The sequence below is a fragment of the Dreissena polymorpha genome, chromosome 15 (genome assembly GCF_020536995.1).
Source record: "Dreissena polymorpha isolate Duluth1 chromosome 15, UMN_Dpol_1.0, whole genome shotgun sequence".
NCBI classification, from domain to species: Eukaryota; Metazoa; Mollusca; class Bivalvia; order Myida; family Dreissenidae; genus Dreissena; species Dreissena polymorpha.
In genome coordinates this window covers 61,203,863-61,221,944 of record NC_068369.1, presented here as the reverse complement: position 1 = coordinate 61,221,944, position 18,082 = coordinate 61,203,863, and the positions used below count along the sequence as shown (strand labels likewise).

The window sequence follows — 18,082 nt, the reverse complement described above, 5'->3', positions numbered from 1 at the left end:
ACCCGTTAACACACGCTAGAAACGATATATTGCATATATAGAGAGAGAAATTGAGTGCCTTTCGGTGCTTTTCGGTGATTGTATGGACCGACTTAAATACCAATAGAGCGTGACACAAACACAGCACAATTGTTTATTTCGGCAAACATTTTGATATTATTTGCTTTTAAACATAGCTTTTAATGACTATTGATAGATGAATAATGTTATACTATTATTTGTAATTTCAAAACATGTTAATTGGTGATTTTATTCACGTTCTATAAATACATCAGTTATTCTTATTAACCTGATGCCTGTTGTCTGCTACTGTTACAATACGACGCTTAAAAATGTGGATTGCATAAAGTTAAAGGTCACATTCCGTGTGCACTATATTACTTGTAATAATGCATTATAAATATGTCAAGCATGTTCACTTTAACAAATACGATACTTCTTTATGTAATGTAGAATTTTGCAAAGGTAAAGCGCTATATATATGACAATGTTTTATTTTTTCTTGTTGATTTCATATGGTTAGAAAATGTAGAGGATCTTCTTTACAACGGTACCATTATAATTAATATCGGACGAATAATAATGCATTTATAACCATTTATATCGGTTCCGGGTTTTCTTTACGGCATTTGCGTGTGTAAAAAAACCGTTAAAACAGGCCGACTTTGTCCGCGATTTACAGGCCGACTACGACCCTGCCATACAATATTTTGATATGGTTAGAATCTGTAGAGGATCTTCTTTACAACGGTACCATTATAATTAATATCGGACGAATAATAATGCATTTATAACCATTTATATCGGTTCCGGGTTTTCTTCTCGGCATTTGCGTGTGTAAAAAAAACCGTTAAAACAGGCCGACTTTGTCCGCGATTTACAGGCCGACTACGACCCTGCCATACAATATTTTGATATGGTTAGAATCTGTAGAGGATCTTCTTTACAACGGTACCATTATAATTAATATCGGACGAATAATAATGAAGTCATAACCATTTATATCGGTTCCGGGTTTTCTTCTCGGCATTTGCGTGTGTAAAAAAAAACGTTAAAACAGGCCGACTTTGTCCGCGATTTACAGGCCGACTACGACCCTGCCATAAAATATTTTGATATGGTTAGAATTTGTAGAGGATCTTCTTTACAACGGTACCATTATAATTAATATCGGACGAATAATAATGAAGTTATAACCATTTATATCGGATCCGGGTTTTCTTTTCGGCATTTGCGTGTGTAAAAAAAAACGTTAAAACAGGCCGACTTTGTCCGCGATTTACAGGCCGACTACGACCCTGCCATAAAATATTTTGATATGGTTAGAATCTGTAGAGGATCTTCTTTACAACGGTACCATTATAATTAATATCGGACGAATAATAATGAAGTTATAACCATTTATATCGGATCCGGGTTTTCTTTTCGGCATTTGCGTGTGTAAAAAAAAACGTTAAAACAGGCCGACTTTGTCCGCGATTTACAGGCCGACTACGACCCTGCCATAAAATATTTTGATATGGTTAGAATCTGTAGAGGATCTTCTTTACAACGGTACCATTATAATTAATATCGGACGAATAATAATGAAGTTATAACCATTTATATCGGATCCGGGTTTTACCATAAAGATTTCCGGATAGTTCCGGGTTTTATACCTCCCCCTGATGATGTATATTGTTACTTTGTACATTAAAAACATTCGTCAAATGAAAAAATCTGATAATGTTTTAGTTGTTTCTTTATTCACCATTATCTATGAAGTCCATACATACATTATGCAGACAGTTTGTCTCTAAGGTAAACGTGTACCTTACAAAACAGAAAACTTCATAATGTATTTATTACCTGCAATAATACTAATTTTCCATTTATTCAATTTTGTCATTCCCTACATACGCATGTCTATCGTCTGCGCTACTTTTGGTATTTAGTTTCTCGGGTGAAAACACTGTAGTGACAAGCATTACAACAAACACCAGCAATCCAAACTTCATACACGTGCACAGGTAGAAAAACACCTCACTATTCTGGCCGGGTTTTACATTTTCACTTAAATGGCACAGAAATATGCCGCAAACAATGTGCCACAGCCGGATGATGAATGGTAGAGGGTTATGCACCGCAAGATGTAATTTCGAAGACTTGCTTTTTGTGGCAACAAATTGATAGACACCAAGCCCTGGAAGATAAAGCAAGCCCAAATGAGTCATATTTTTGAAAAACTGGTTATGATGAATGTGCGTAGAATGTCGTCCCAGATTAGCCTGTGCAGTCAGAACAGGCTCATATGGGACGATATTTTCCGCTTAAACTAGATTTTCCTTTAAAAGGGACCCTCTTTAAACAAAAAATTCCAATTTCAAGTTAAGTGTCGTCCCTTATTAACATGTGCGGACTACAAAGGCTAATATGGGATGACACTTTATGCATATACATAACGCCCGGTTTTCCCAATGAGGCTAACATGTTCATTAACATTATGACTTGTAAGTATTTATTACAAAACACAATTAGGTGTATGACCCCAACAATATAATTCTTTCTACTGAAAAAAAAATGAATATTATCCAATTGCACACGAACATGTTTGAGTAAACATTCGTAGCTTGCTGGTTAATGTGTCCAAATTGTTTATTGTCTGTCAAGTATTCCACACAATTTTAAATTCAATACGTTGGTGGAGATAAAAAGTCAAATTAGCAATGCTATACGTGTTTACAAGTACATATTTAGCTGCATACCTATTATAGCCCCTGCATCACGAAACACTGCATTGAATGGTGTGGTGTCTAGATGTATCCAGTCACTGCGCTCACAATGTTTGGTGGCCATAGCAATGGACCATTGCGGGTCAAGACCAATCCAGCGGAACATATAGAACAATGTGACGCAAGAGGTCAGAATTACAAATGATGATGAAAAGCACACTGGGTAGTTCACGGTTGCCAACTGGAACCTCGCCAGGGACACTGTCAACAGTATTCCTAACAAAAACAGAACACAACATAGAATCCAGGGGATATCTGCTTCCTGCGATGCAAACAATAAAAACATTTCTGCTCAACAAAAAAATAAATGGATTTGTTCAACATATAACAATCCTAAAGTAGAACATGGTTTGTAACTAATATTCTGATAATGATAGTCATTGCAATATATACTGTTGATGTTGTTTTCTTAATGGGGTCTACAACAAAATGTATATGTGCATACTGCAGCACGTGCACGAGGCAAACGTTATAACGCACCAAAGAGTCGCCATTCTGCAACTTAAATTATGTTCAGTTTTGATGAATGCATTTCAGTTGTGCCGCGGAAAAGGAAACTATGTTTTTGCCTTTCCCCCAATATTTAAAACCATAAAATGTATGTACGACTTCAACCATCAAAGCTGATATTTTTTTGCTATAACACCTAACAATCAATAAAATGCAAAAAAATAATTTGCAGCATTCTAAAGTACAGCTGAGTATGCAAGCTTTAAAGTTCCTACCTAGAGCTGTTCCAAGGACCACCTGTTGGGGGAAGTGGGTGGCGATAAACAGGCGGGAAATGTTGACAGTCAGCATAAACACAGCAAACAAAGTCCACATTAACAATTTGAACATCTTTCTGCAGCACACACAAATGCAAAACGTGAATTAAATTTGGTTTCTCTTGCACAAAGTCATATATACCCCCTCCATGTGTCAAAGTGTCACAACAAATAACAAGAAATACTAGATGCATTTCAGAAACATGTGGTGCCTGTTGTCAAGAATGCCATTTATAGTAATCTAAACGGAGTTTTTAAATAAGAAATTTCCAGTAAAAAAATATTAATAAAATATGTTGTTCGCGAACATTTGACCTTTGAAGTAGAAACGTAAGGAATTTTACACACCGCACTCTGTTTTCATTTGGTAAGCAGTTGTTGTAAGTTGTATTAAACTTAATAGAGGAATGATGTCCCTATGGACAAGACAAATTGTATACAGAATACGTATAATACCAAAATGAGACTTTTGACCTCTAACAGTGATCCTTACATTTGAACAAGGAATACCTGTCTTAAACATGACACACTGTATCCCTAAGATAAACATTTATTAAATTGTTTCGTCTAATTAATGTTACAATTTGGACAAGTTATGATTGATTTGAATTTTGACCTCTATATGTGACATTGACATTTTAGATCAGGACAGAGTGTTGTAATCGCAGCACTGTCTTGACATGGTAAACATTAATGGTAATTATTATCACGCTTTTACAAGTGGCTCCACCATCTGTCCATCCTGGCCACTATCTCCTCCTACACTATTAGCACTAGAACCTTGAAACTTACACACATGGCAGCTATGAGCAAATGTGTGACGATGCACTGTTTGGAATTTTTATCCGACCCCTGGGCCAAAAGTTATGGGGGAAATGGGGTAAAATGAGGACATTTTCACTCATTTTACTAACAACATGCAATGCACATGCTACTAACTTTTGACCCAGGGGTCAGATAAAAAATCCAATTAGTGCACGGTTGCACTATTGTTTTGGCATTGTCCGTCCATCCGTCCGTCTGTCTTTCCGTTCTTCCGTCTGTCCGTCCGTCCGACAGGCACTTTTGTGTCCGGAGCCATATCTTGGAAGTGCTTTGGCAGATTTCATTGAAACTTGGTATGAGTATATATATGGATAAGAGGATGATGCACGCCAAATGGAATTGTACATAATCGGATTATAACGGAGTTATGGCCCTTTGTATCTAGAAAAAATGTTTTTTTGTGTGACGGGAGCCATATCTTGGAAGTGCTTTGACAGATTTCATTGAAACTTGGTATGAGTATATATATGGATAAAAGGATGATGCACATCGGAATTGTCCATCCGTCCAGACAACTTTTGTGTCCAGAAGTATAATGGCGGGGGATATCAATTCAACGAATTTACTTGTTAAAAGGCAATTTTGGGTGGGTAGGGCCTATGTTGGTGGGGCCCCTGGGTGGGTAATGTGGACATGGATGATCGAGATAGACTGTGTTGTCATAAGACATGTTTAATATTAATTTGAATTGAATAAGTGAATAAATGAAGAAGTTATGTTAAATTTTTGGGTGAGCATGGTCTATGAGGGCTAGGCGCCCCAGGGTTGGTAATAGGGCCATGCATAGTTGACATTGACCGTATTGCCATAAGAGATGTTCAGTATCAATTTGAAGTAAATCAGTGTAGAAATGAAGAAGTTTTTTATTTAATCAAAAGAACACCTAGTTATTGACCCCATGTGACCCGGTTTAAAAGTGGTCCAAGATATCATTAGGACAAATATTTTGACCAATTTTCTTAAGATTGGGCAATTAATGTGACCTTTAGAGTGTTCAACAACTTTTTGTTTATATTGACCTAGTAATTTTGCTCTTGATCCCATGTGACCCTGTTTCAAACTCAGCTGAGATTTAAATGTGACAAATGTTCTGATAAAAAACTTATAAAGATTTTACATAAATGTAGCCTCTAGCCTCCATAAGCATTTTATATTGATTTGACCTTGAGACCTAGCTTTTTATTCCAAGTGGTCCAGTTTCAAACTTGTCCAACATGTCATTGAAACAAATGTACAGACGATGTTTCAAGTTTTTGACCCAAGTTTATGAAGATTGGAAATCAAAAAGACCTCAAGAGTGCTCACAAGTTTCTTCTTCAATTCTAACTTGTGACTTGGTTTTTGACCCCACATAACTAAGTTTCAAACTCAGCTGAGAATTTATTAAGAAAGTGTTCTGACCCAGTTTCCTGAAAACTGGACTAAAAAGTTTGCTTCTCAGAAGCGTTTTCTTCTACTAGTATTTGACAATCTGACCTTGTTTTTTAACCGATGGGCACCAGTCTCAATCCTGAAACAAATGTTCTGATCAATTTTCAAGAAGATTTGGTAATAAATGTGGTCTCTAGAGTGTTCACAAGGCAAACAGCTCACAATGGACAACAAGAGGGCCAAGATGGCCCTAGTTCGCTCACCTGAGAGGAGTCGGTTCATTCAATCTTTACCTAATGTCATACTTGACCTAGATATTGACCAGATAAACATCCTTGTCAAGTTTCATCATAATTGAACCACAACTCTGGTGTAGGGAGTGTTTTTGTTTTTGTAAGATTTGAAATGGTGACATTAATTATAAGATTTTGCTAATCATCAAACTTAACCGAGATCTTTCAGCAACTTTGATAAAGAATGCTTGAGAAATGTGAATGCTAGAGTGTTTACAAACCAAACGTGGACGGACAGCGGACAAAGACCAATCCTAAAACCTCACCTAAGCAATCAGGTGAGCTTAAAAGTGTGTTTCACCAATCTGAGCCATTTTCCAACTTGTCCAAGAAATCAATAAAACCAATGTATTGACTAAGTTTCACGATGATTAGGCAAAATATGTGACTTCTATAGTGTTCAATCACAAGGTTTCTCTCTATAGAGTCACATAAGGAAAACTGCCCCAACCCCTGGCAGCCATGTGTATTGACCCATCGAGACCATTTGCAAACTCATCTGAGATATATATAAAACCAATCTTTTCACCAAGTTTCATGACGATTGGGCAAAAAATGTGACTTCTAGAGTGTTCACAAGTTTTTTGTACTATATAAATATAAGAAAACTGCCCCCCCCCCCCCCCTCTTATTCTCTAAAAGAATAAAACTGCAAACCTTGGATTCCAAGCGTTCAGTAGAGCCGTCACCATGCAGAACAACACAGATGCAGTAACCATGGCATGTCCTGAGGGGCTCCCTAGAGACAAGCAGTAGAAACACAAGTAAAAGAACCATAATCAGTGATAACAGATTGTACCTGTGCCAGATACAAGAAATACTGTAATAAAATATCAGTGGTCAGTTCATAAAGTAGCTAACAAATAAAATCTTATAAAATAAGTCAAGAACTAATCCCTTTTAAAAACGTATCAATCCCACAAAATGAAAGACAATACCTGTACTTTTGTTTATAAAAGACATTGGTTTTATAGGTTGAAGAACTTATATATTTATTGGACAGACCTGAATTTATTGTTTAAAGCTGTTTTAGTATATATCCTTCTTGTGCATAAAACATCAATTAAAATTATGATATTTCAAATTCTGCCCTCTGTCATTTTCTGTTTCTCTCCCAGTGGGCATCCAACGTTGCTGCAACTTTCATATAGACCATTGATACAACCAAACTGCAACTTTCGAATGCAACCTAATTACAACGTTGCAGCAACGTTGGATATTGTGACAACCAAACTGCAGCGTTTGAATGCAACCTAAATACAACGTTGCAGCAACGTTGGAAAAAAACGTTGCAGCAACGTTGGAAAAAAACGTTGCAGCAACGTTGGAAAAAAACGTCGGGAAAACTTTCATAAAGACCATTGGTACAACCAAACTGCAACGTTCGAATGCAACCTTAATACAACGTTGCAGCAGCGTTGGATGCCCACTTTGAAACTGCAACATTTGAATGCAACCTAAATACAACGTTGGAAAAAAAAAGTTGCAGCAACGTTGGAAAAAAACGTCGGGAAAACTTTCATATACACAATTGTCACAACCAAACTGCAACGTTTGATGAAACGTCCGGGTAATGTTTTGATGCAATGTTGTGGCAAAGTTTGGTAATGGTTGCCGACGTTGTGACCTAAATATTACGTTGCAGCAATGTTCGCACAAGTTTGATGCCCACTGGGCTGTTCATACATACAGAAGGCATAATTTGAAGAATCATAATTTTAATAGACATTTTTAGCACAAGAAGGATAAAACAGACACAGTATTAAAAATAATCATTCAAACAAAAATGGATGGTTTACCAGGCCCAGTCTCACAGGTGACTGAAAACTGCTGCAAGATGGTCTCATTGTCTCCATAACGACCAGCCTCCCTGACCCACCAGTAGGGACGCTCACCGTGAAGTACCCTGAGGACAACGAGGATATTTGAAATGTTGATCTGTTTTAACTCTTAACCCCCTAGATAAGCACTTTGACGTGTTTGTAGTCTCTTGCAAATTCAAATTAATACTTTTCTTACTATATCAAAGTTTTAATGGCTTCATTAAAAACGCTGAGATAATAATGAGAAGCAAACAGCATAAAACCTGAACAGACTGCCAGTTACTTGCAGGCTGTTCTGGTTTTATGCTGGTTGTGCATGGCCATTTTTGTCTTTGCTTTTGAGCTAGAAAGGGTGACTGTAGCAAAAACAATCTGTTTGAAGCAATTATTGGCAATTTCAAAAAAGTATGTAAATGATTTTATAAAAAGCAAGCCTTTTAAAGCTATTTTCAGCTGTTTTTATAAAATAATGAGCCGTTTTCAGACAAAAGTGAGCTTTTATAAGAAATATTGAGGTATTGCAATAAATTAACATTTTTCAGTACAAGTACACAAATGAAACTGTGTTCAAGCATGCATGCAAGGGAAAACAATTAATTTTAAACTGCCCTCATGTATTGCATTGGCACAGCTAAGGAAAACCATATGTAGGTTTGCTTATTACGGTAAAAGGACATGATTTGAATCATTTTTTGTTATAAACCAGTATATTTTACTGAACCAAGCCATTCCAAGTGGTATGTCTTATTCCATCTATACATAATACACTGTTAAAAGTACAAGTATGTTTACTTGGTGTCTTGGGAAAGATCTCAAGACTGCTCCCATAAAACATGGAACCTCTCTTTTACCACATAAAGTGTCTTCATGGTTGACATTAGTGGTAAGTTATCTTAATCTAGTATGATGAATGACAAAGTTTCAGTCTGAAGATGTTTTATGGACAAATTTGAACTTTCAAGCAAGAGTTTAAATTTTGCGGTAGAAAGATGAGACATATTGCATTTGTGCCAAGATACTTTTTCACATATCATGATAGGGCAAACTCCTTGCTGCGACACTGGTGACATAGTTTTTACACACTTAAACCAGATTCTAACTCGGTCTAGAGATTGCCCAAAAAACATAAACATTCTGACCAAGTTTCATCAAGAATGGATGAGAAAGTGTCCTCTAGAGTGGTGACAAGCTTAAAGCTGATGACGCATTGCCCACAATGCATTAAGATGGAAATAATGTGATCATAAAAGCTCAACTAGAGCATTCGTGCTCATATGAGCTAGAAGTAGAGTATATTATGTGAGTTTTGGATAAAGACCAAGTTTATCATGCGAGGCTTAGAACCGATGTAGCGCGAGGCTTGCCGAGCGCTAACATGGTTCGTGCCGAGCATGATAAACTTGATCTTTATCCAAAACTCACATAATATTCTATTTATCCTATTATTTTGTGGTCGTTTATCGTTCAAAAAGAGTAAAAATACTTTAAAATTCAAAGAAACAGCGCTGGTTTTCCAAGTTGACTTCGAAGTGTTTGTTTACTTCAACGTCATCATTTGCTATGACGTCAGAACAAGGGCTGTTAGTAAAACATGAATGCCCCCTATATGGACTGTCAGTTGTAGTGGCAGCCATTGTGTAAATACGTTTTTGTCACTGTGACCTTGACCTTTGACCAAGTGACCTGAAAATCAATAGGGGTCATCTGCCAGTCATGATCAATGTACCTATGAAGTTTCATGATCCTAGGTGTAAGCATTCTTGAGTTATCATCCAGAAACCATTTTACTGTTTTGAGTCACTGTGACCTTGACCTTTGACCAAGTGACCTGAAAATCAATAGGGGTCATCTGCCAGTCATGATCAATGTACCTATGGAGTTTCATGATCCTATGTGTAAGCATTCTTGAGTTATCATCCGGAAACCATTTTACTGTTTTGAGTCACTGTGACCTTGACCTTTGACCTAGTGACCTGAAAATCAATAGGGGTCATCTGCCAGTCATAATCAATGTACCTATGGAGTTTCATGATCCTAGGTGTAAGCATAATTGAGTTATCATCCGGAAACCATTTTACTGTTTTGAGTCAATGTGACCTTGACCTTTGACGTAGTGACCTGAAAATCAATAGGGGTCATCTGCCAGTCATGATCAATGTACCTATGGAGTTTCATGATCCTAGGCGTAAGCATTATTGAATTATCATCCGGAAATCATATTACTTTTTCGAGTCACTGTGACATTGACCTTTGACCTAGTGACCTGAAAATCAATAGGGGTATCTGCCAGTCATGATCAATGTACCTATGAAGTTTCATGAGCCTAGGCCTAAGTATTCTTGAGTCATCATCGGGAAACCATTTTACTGTTTTGATTCACTGTGACCTTGACCTTTAACCTAGTGACCTGAAAATCAATAGGGGTCATCTGCCCCTCATGATCAATGCACCTATGAAGTTTCATGATCCTAGGCGTAAGCATTCTTGAGTTATCATCAAGAAACCATTTTACTGTTTTGAGTCACTGTGACCTTGACCTTTGACCTTAAGACCTGAAAATCAATAGGGGTCATCTGCAAGTCATGATCAATGTACCTATGAAGTTTCATGATCCTAGGTGTAAGCATTCTTGAGTCATCATCCGGAAACCATTTTACTGTTTTGAGTCACTGTGACCTTCACCTTCAACCTAGTGACCTGAAAATCAATAGGGGTCATCTGCCAGTCATGATCAATGTATCTATTAAGTTTCATGATCCTAGGCATAAGCGTTCTTGAGTTATCATCCGGAAACCATTTTACAGGTTCGAGTCACTGTGACCTTTACCTTTGACCTATTGACCTGAATATCAATAGGGGTCATCTGCCAGTCATGATCAATGCACCTATGAAGTTTCATGATCCTAGGCATAAGCATTCTTGAGTTATCATCCGGAAACCATTCGGGGGACGGACTGACCAACGGACCGACATGTGCAAAACAATATACCCCCTCTTCGATGGGAGGAATGATAAGAAATCAGGCCATTGAAAATAGGCGTTTTATCAACATTTGTCTTCCAGCCACCAGATTGCTCGCTTGAGACCTGAAGGAATTGAGCTGTTCTGAGAACCTTTTGTGATGTATCCATTAACATTTAGGAAATAAGCCAAGATTTCATTAGACAGGGCAAAAATATACATTTTAGAGCGTTCCGAATGTAACACTAGTCACATAAGTAAAACTGCGTAGCCTCTTTGTGGTCATGTTTTACGTTTAATAAAAACCAGAGCAGGGTAATTTAGACCCCAGAGACATGATTTCAACAAATTTAGTAAATGAACATCATAACAAATACCAAACCTCTGTATCAGGGAAGGGCATATAAGGGAAGGGCATACAAGGGACAAAAGCTACTTCCGGGATGAGGCCAATTTTGACCCTAAGACAAACTTGGTATAGGACCACCATATGACGTCACATAACAAACTTGGTATAGGACCACCATATGACGTTACATAACAAAAGCTTGGCCTTTTTGACCTGTGGTTTCATAGGAGAAGTTAATTAGTATCTTAACTTTATACTGGTACATACATGCATAAGTGAAAAAGGTAAGCTGAATGGAGGAGACAGTAATAAACCAAAGGAAAAAAAACTTTGTAGAGGACCAACGTATGATGTTAAATGCCAAGTAACAAACCTCTGGGCCTTCTAGTTTCAGGAGAATATTTTTAAGATTTCACTGTATACATATAACATAAACAAACAAGGGACAAAATTGTCACAAAACCAGGTTTTCATTGTGAAAAAAAATCTGATAAAGGGTGACAACTCAAACTGAACTTATGAAATGAACAAACAAAATTAACCCCCTTTGTAAGTTTGTTTTAAGATTAATCTATTTTTAGTCGTGGCGACCTTGACATTGGAGATATTGACGTGATTCTTTTGTGCGACACACCGTCCCATGATGGTGAACAAATGTGCCAAATGATTTTAAAATCTCATAATGAATGACATAGTTATAGCCCAGACAAGCTCATTTATGGCTATTTTTTACCTTTGAACTCAAAGTGTGACCTTGACCTTGGAGATATTGACGTAATTTCTTCGCGCGACACACCGTCTAATGATGGTTAACAAATGTGCCAAATGATTTTAAAATCTCATAATGAACGACAAAGTTATGGCCCGGACAAGCTTGTTCCGCCCGCCAGCCAGCCCCCCAGCCAGCCAGCCAGCCAGCCAGCCCGCCAGCATTCGCCAATCTAATAACCAGTTTTTTCCTTCGGAAAACTGGTTAAAAAACCCGGAGGAGACGCCAATTTTGACACAGGGGGAATTAATTTTAACAAGCAAATTCGTTGAATTGATATCCCCCGGCAATATGCTTCTGAACACAAAAGTGTTATATTTGACACTCAAAAAAGCATTTTTTCAAGATACAAAGGGCCATAACTCCGTTATTAACAGATGGTGTACAATGCCATATGCCATCATCCTCTTATCCATATATATATATATATATATATATATATATATATATATACACTCATACCAAGTTTGGATGAAATCCCCCGAAGCACTTCCAAGATATGGCTCGGGACACACAAAAAAATGCAATTTTTCAAGATATAAAGTGCCATAACTCCGTTATTAACAGATGGTGTACAATGCCATTTGGCGTGCATCATCCTCTTATTCTTATATATACACATACCAATTTTCAATGAAATCTGCCAAAGGACTTCCAAGATATGGCTCCGGACAGACGGACGGAAAGACGGACGGACAACGCCAAAACAATATCCCTCCGCATATGGAGGGGGATAACAAACTCGTAGAAAACTTTAATAAGATACCAATTCTCTGGGCCTTGCAGTTTCAGAGAAAAATATTATGGGAGTTTTCACTATATGCATATCAGAAAAAAAAAATTACCACCACAGGAGGAGACCAAATTTGACCTGAGGCCATGATTTGAACAAACTTGGTAGGAGACCACAAGAGAATGTGACTCAAAGAAATACCCAACCTTTTGTACTATATTTATATACAAGTTTTAACTATATACATATAAACAAAACAAGTGTTCTATACAGCCGAGACAATATTGAACCAAGGGAAATGGTTTGAAAACATGTGGTAGATGACCATCATAACATCATGTTCTATGCCAAATGGACCTTGTCGTTTAAAAGATGTTTTTAGATAATTTTGCTATAAGTCCATATAAATCATATGAACACTGAGTCATGGCCATTAAGGACGCCAGGGGCATAATTTTATCAAACATTGTAGTGGACCACTCCAAAATGCTACCCACATAATTGTAAACGCCTGATCTTTATGGTCTCAAATAGGAATATTTTCAAAGAAGAAAGTTTTCCTTTTCATCAGCTATTTTTAGCTATGGTGACCTATATATTTGACAGACAAGAACCATTTATACAACTTTTAAAGAAGGTCATCAAGGGACCATTCTTTTTAAGTCTTGTTAAAATCTGTCTAGGAGTGTAGGAGGTGAACTCATAATTTAAAAAAAGTTTGCACACATGCACTGAAGGACGACCTACAACAATTTATCCCAAATGCTCATCAGCACTATGTGCTAAGATAAGCTAAAACAGTGTTGTTATTGCAAAGAAAAATATTATGTTACATTGTATGATGATGGTGATGTATTTATATGTAAAGACTGTTGAATCACTTATTAGATCTGATACTTATAAGGAGCTAAGAAATAAACAACTAAGTATATCAAACTATTAAAATATTATGGAATATTACAAAGAAATATTTAAACACTGTCACATTCTCATTTACCGGGTGTGTCAAAAAAAAAAAAGATCTGTGTGCACTTTTCTACATCAATTTGAGTTTAAAAAAACTGTGTGTGCTTATATCCATATTAATTAAACTTTGAGAATTATTAAACTTCTTAACAACTTTACCATTTGAGTAAAGCGTTGATCCATTCTGACAAACTGGCGAGCCAAAGAACCTGAACACCTGTAGGTTTGTGGAGACAGAAGGCCAATGGGAAGTAAATCAAGAAAGCATTTCTTGGATCACCCAAATGAGAAATCGTCTGCATCAATCCAGCATAGTCCTTAAATATAGCAATGTGATGACAAATTTAAAGCAGGAAAATTGCCATCTGTAATAACAGTGTCTTGACTGGCTGATCATGAACAATGCTTTCCCACTACATGACTGTGCACAGTTTGTCAACACTTTTAAAGGAAATGTTGAAAACATTTTCTTTAAAAATAATTGTCAAGTACATACACAACCATATCCTAGCAAACTGTAATGTAAGATTTGAATAAATAAATATCCCCATTTTACACTTACAGTAATAAAATTGATTTAAAAATTGATTTTGAACAAGGCGTGTTTGTGAAACACTATGTCCCCCCCCCCCCTCCCATATATTTGACCTTTGACCTTGAAGGATGACCTTGACCTTTAACCAATCAAATTGTGCAGCTCCATGAGATGCACATGCATGCCAAATATGAAGTTGCTATCTTCAATATTGCAAAAGTTATGGCAAATGTTAAAGTTTGACGCAAACCAACAAACAGACAGGGCAAAAACAATATGTCGCCCAGTATAGACTGGGGGATATAAAAAGAGATCTAGCATTAGCAATTAAATCTCTAAAAAAAAACAGTTATCCGAAAATGCTTTTTACATTTTATTTTATCTTTATTTTCTTCAAAATTAAATATTGAGAAACTTTTGTCTATGCATGTAGATTACAGAATGTAAAAATTACCAACCTCAAACTGCCTCTGCAGGAACTGGATGACCACAACACCTTGTTCATGTAGCAGGTCCATTTGATTTTTGCTAAGAAGAGACTTCATTTAAATGAAAAATGTCATAAAAGTGGAAAGTGTTGTCCCTGATTAGCCTGTGTGGACTGCACAGGCAATCTGGGATGACACTTTACGCACATGCATTATGCATAGACTCCTTTTATCTTCTTGATATGCCGAACTAAACTTCATATGAAAATTCACAGTTCATTAATAGTAATAGTGAGAACTTGTTATAATTTAAAACCACATTGACAGTCTGATATAATGATGTAATTATTACATGCTGCACCATAAAAAAAAAACAAAAAAAAAACAAACAAGGGCTGTTTGCAAAACATGCATGCCCCCCTATATGGGCTTTAAGTTGTAGTAGCAGCCATTGTGTGAACAACGGCGGTGGTGGTGGTGGTGGTGGTGGTGGTGGTGGTGGTGGTGGTGGTGGTGGTGGTGGTGGTGGTGGTGGTGGTGGTGGTGGTGGTGGTGGTGGTGGTGGTGGTGGTGGGGATGTTTATTGATACAATGCATTACCAAAATGCAGTTAGCCTTACATTTTGTAAAATTTAAATATATTACAAGGGAGGCAAATGCTGTAACAAAAAGAACATGCATAAACGGTAGTTGTTTCCCTTGTTTGGACCATGCTAAATCCTTAAAATGCCTATTTCCAGTAACTGTGACCTTAACATGTGACCTTGACCTTTGACCTAGTAACCTCAAAATCAATAGGGGTCATCTGCGAGTCATGATCAATGTACCTATGAAGTTTCATGATCCTAGGCCCAAGCGTTCTTGAGTTATCGTCTGACAACCACCTGGTGGACGGACCGACAGACAGACTGCCAGACAGACCGGCCGACATGAGCAAAGCAATATAACCCCTCTTCTTGGAAGGGGGGCATAAAAAGTCAGCAAATAAATCATGTGTGAGAATACAAAAGGGAAGCGGACAACGACAATGAGCGAGGCATTGTATTGTAATGCCCATGGGGGGGGGTAGAGGGTTAGGGTAAGGGTTAGAATTTGAGTTAGGGATCGGGTTAGGGTTAGCCTTAACCCATACCTTAACCCTAACCCGACCCCTAATCCTAACCCTAACCTAACCATAACCCAGGGTTATCTCCCCTATACCATGCCTCGCTCGTTGTAATTGTCCTCTTCCCAATACAAAATGCTTTAAAACCAAGAAGTGAAGAATGAAGATACAAACGTTTTAAAACCAAAAAGTGTAAATAATGATATATAAATGTGTTTGTTAAAGTGATGTTTTACACATTTTCAAAAGGTTTCAATAAAATATATATTTATCATTTCTGGTCAACCATACTTTTTTCTTACTATTTTTTGACTCCTGTTGTTTACATTTTTTCTTACAAAAAAGGAATCTTTTGTCAGTGTTTTTAGTGTGTTATATTTAATTATACTCTTAGCAGGGTTTTCATTAGGAGGCGGCCGGCGGCCGATTTGACCGCCTCAAATGTTATTCAGGCCGGCTCAAATTCAGAAAGAAAATTTAAAAAAAAAACATCGGCAAATTTTCACGACGATGGCGAGATATTTAGTATTCGTTAATAAACTAAATGTCTGAAACGGAAGTACAAATGTAAACAACCTTAACCGATATATGTTAACTCCTTTCTCATTAGTCGAATCGATATAATTGTCCTATCACGGAGCGGGTAACGAGACTGTACGACTTTGATTCAAGGTCACAAACTGTGACAAAGTCAACAATTGAATATGTAAAAAAAAACAGAAAAATAAACGACTTTTTCGTTTGTGTTTCGAGTAAGAACGATAGTTCGCTGTTGAAGTTATCTTGTTCCAGTTTTGTTAACGTTATATCATTTACCGGAACCTCCGTATAAATGCACTTTCCTGCTACACTTACATTTCGTTTTTTATTCGATTTTCAACAGATTTAGTTGATGTTTGGTTTCTCCGCGGAGTTTTGATCCTCCGAGCGGTAAGTGGATTTATTTGTTACCACATTTTACAGGAGGGTGAGTCTTATCTGCAATAACTACTTGTGGACTAGTCATTTAAATTGGTTTAGTTATATATTTTGAAATGTCATCTTCATTATTGGAAGTTACAACTTATTAAAATGTTAAAATTTCCAGTGTTTGTTTAATTTAGATTTTCATTATTACTGTAAAGAATACATGTTATGTACTGCACAGAAATTATACATTAAGCTAGGGCCCGGGCCCTTCGTCCCCGACGGGGACATTCCACCTCAGACCCATGCATCTACATGAAAATTTCAAGAAATAGATTGTGATATTTGCTAGCCAAAGTATTTTTTTCTGTTTTGAATCTCTTAAAAATACAGGTGTCTTAAAGCTCAGGAGAAGCGATGTCTTTGTTTCAAATAAGCTAAATTGCAGGTGCTTCCGGGGGCCTCTGGCCCCCTGTCCAGGGTGTGCCCTGAACCCACTGTGGGCCCTATCGGCACCCAGATTTTATTTTCAGGATTTCAAATTTGGGACAATTGACACCCCTGAGAGTTGATGCAACCTGAGGACTTAACAATTCACATTAATATCCTCTATTTTAACTGAGGAAAATCATGTAAAATATGTGACCAAAATCGCTCAGAAGCCACGATTTGGCACCTTTATTACAAAAAAAATTCAGGGGACGCATGCCCCCGGACCCCCCTAGCAGGTTGGCCTCCTCAAATGACTCTAAAGCCTGCTACAAAGAATCCTAATGAAAACCCTGTCTTAGACTAACACTATGTTCTACAGTGGTGTATGTTCCAGCTGGTAACAGTGGATTTATGAAGAAAATAAGGACTTTGGTCGCCCTAGCTAATGAAACTTCATCGTACAGTTTATATAGTATTGACATACCTGTATTGACATACCTTTAAAGTTGCGCCTGTCAAAAAATTATAAAAAGCGACATTTAAAGTTATGGTAGCCAGAACTATGGTCGCCGAAGAAGAAAGTGGTTTTTAAGGTGAAAAAATATGATTATTTACTCTTTTTGAAAGATTTCATTAGAACTGGTTCATGTATCTATGAAGTATATGATTTTTTAATTGTGCATATTGTTCCAAACTTAATATAGAATGCTTATATAAGGAATTATTCTTTAACATTACCCCACCCACTTCTGACAATTTCTGAAAGTGATATGTCCTTAGGAAATAATGGCAAACTAACCCTAAGTCATTCAGAATTAACGTGGAAAACTTATGAGATATTGTATTTGTACCAATACTTTATACCATGATATTTTAAAATAAAACCTCAAAAGTTTGCAGGGACCACGCTTATAACAGACACGTCGCCTGTCGTTGATGTCACAATGTGAGCATTTTTATTCCACAGGCAAACGGTTTCACTTTCGTTTTGAAGTCACGTGATATTTGTGATATTTTCCGCGACAGGAAATTCTATTTTTTAGTCACA

General features: G+C 37.1%; 1 protein-coding gene across 5 annotated transcripts; it reads right to left on the bottom strand.

The window, feature by feature from the left end:
* Positions 1–1,723: 1,723 nt before the first annotated feature.
* Positions 1,724–18,067, bottom strand: LOC127859499 (glucose-6-phosphatase 3-like). Of its 5 annotated transcripts, none has more exons than XM_052396980.1 (8): positions 17,920–18,067; positions 14,622–14,691; positions 13,788–13,945; positions 7,827–7,933; positions 6,685–6,766; positions 3,497–3,615; positions 2,745–2,987; positions 1,724–2,182 (listed from the first exon to the last, which is right to left on the bottom strand). In XM_052396980.1, the coding sequence occupies exons 2-8, from the start codon at positions 14,679–14,681 to the stop codon at positions 1,872–1,874; spliced, it is 1,080 nt and encodes a 359-aa protein (XP_052252940.1). In that variant the 5' UTR covers positions 14,682–14,691; positions 17,920–18,067; the 3' UTR covers positions 1,724–1,871. The 5 variants fall into 5 exon arrangements, with proteins under 5 accessions (XP_052252940.1, XP_052252942.1, XP_052252943.1 ...); XM_052396982.1 differs by having other exon boundaries at positions 17,892–18,022; XM_052396983.1 differs by having other exon boundaries at positions 17,886–18,001.
* Positions 18,068–18,082: the final 15 nt, after the last annotated feature.

Excerpts from the sequence above, each read along its gene's own strand:
- LOC127859499 (XM_052396980.1), bottom strand. The coding sequence starts at position 14,681 with ATGGACCTGCTACATGAACAAGGTGTTGTGGTCATCCAGTTCCTGCAG. Across the intron at positions 7,934-13,787 it reads ATCAACGCTTTACTCAAATG|GGTACTTCACGGTGAGCGTC; the intron begins GTAAAGTTGTTA and ends CGTTGTCCTCAG. Across the intron at positions 6,767-7,826 it reads CACCTGTGAGACTGGGCCTG|GGAGCCCCTCAGGACATGCC; the intron begins GTAAACCATCCA and ends GCTTGTCTCTAG.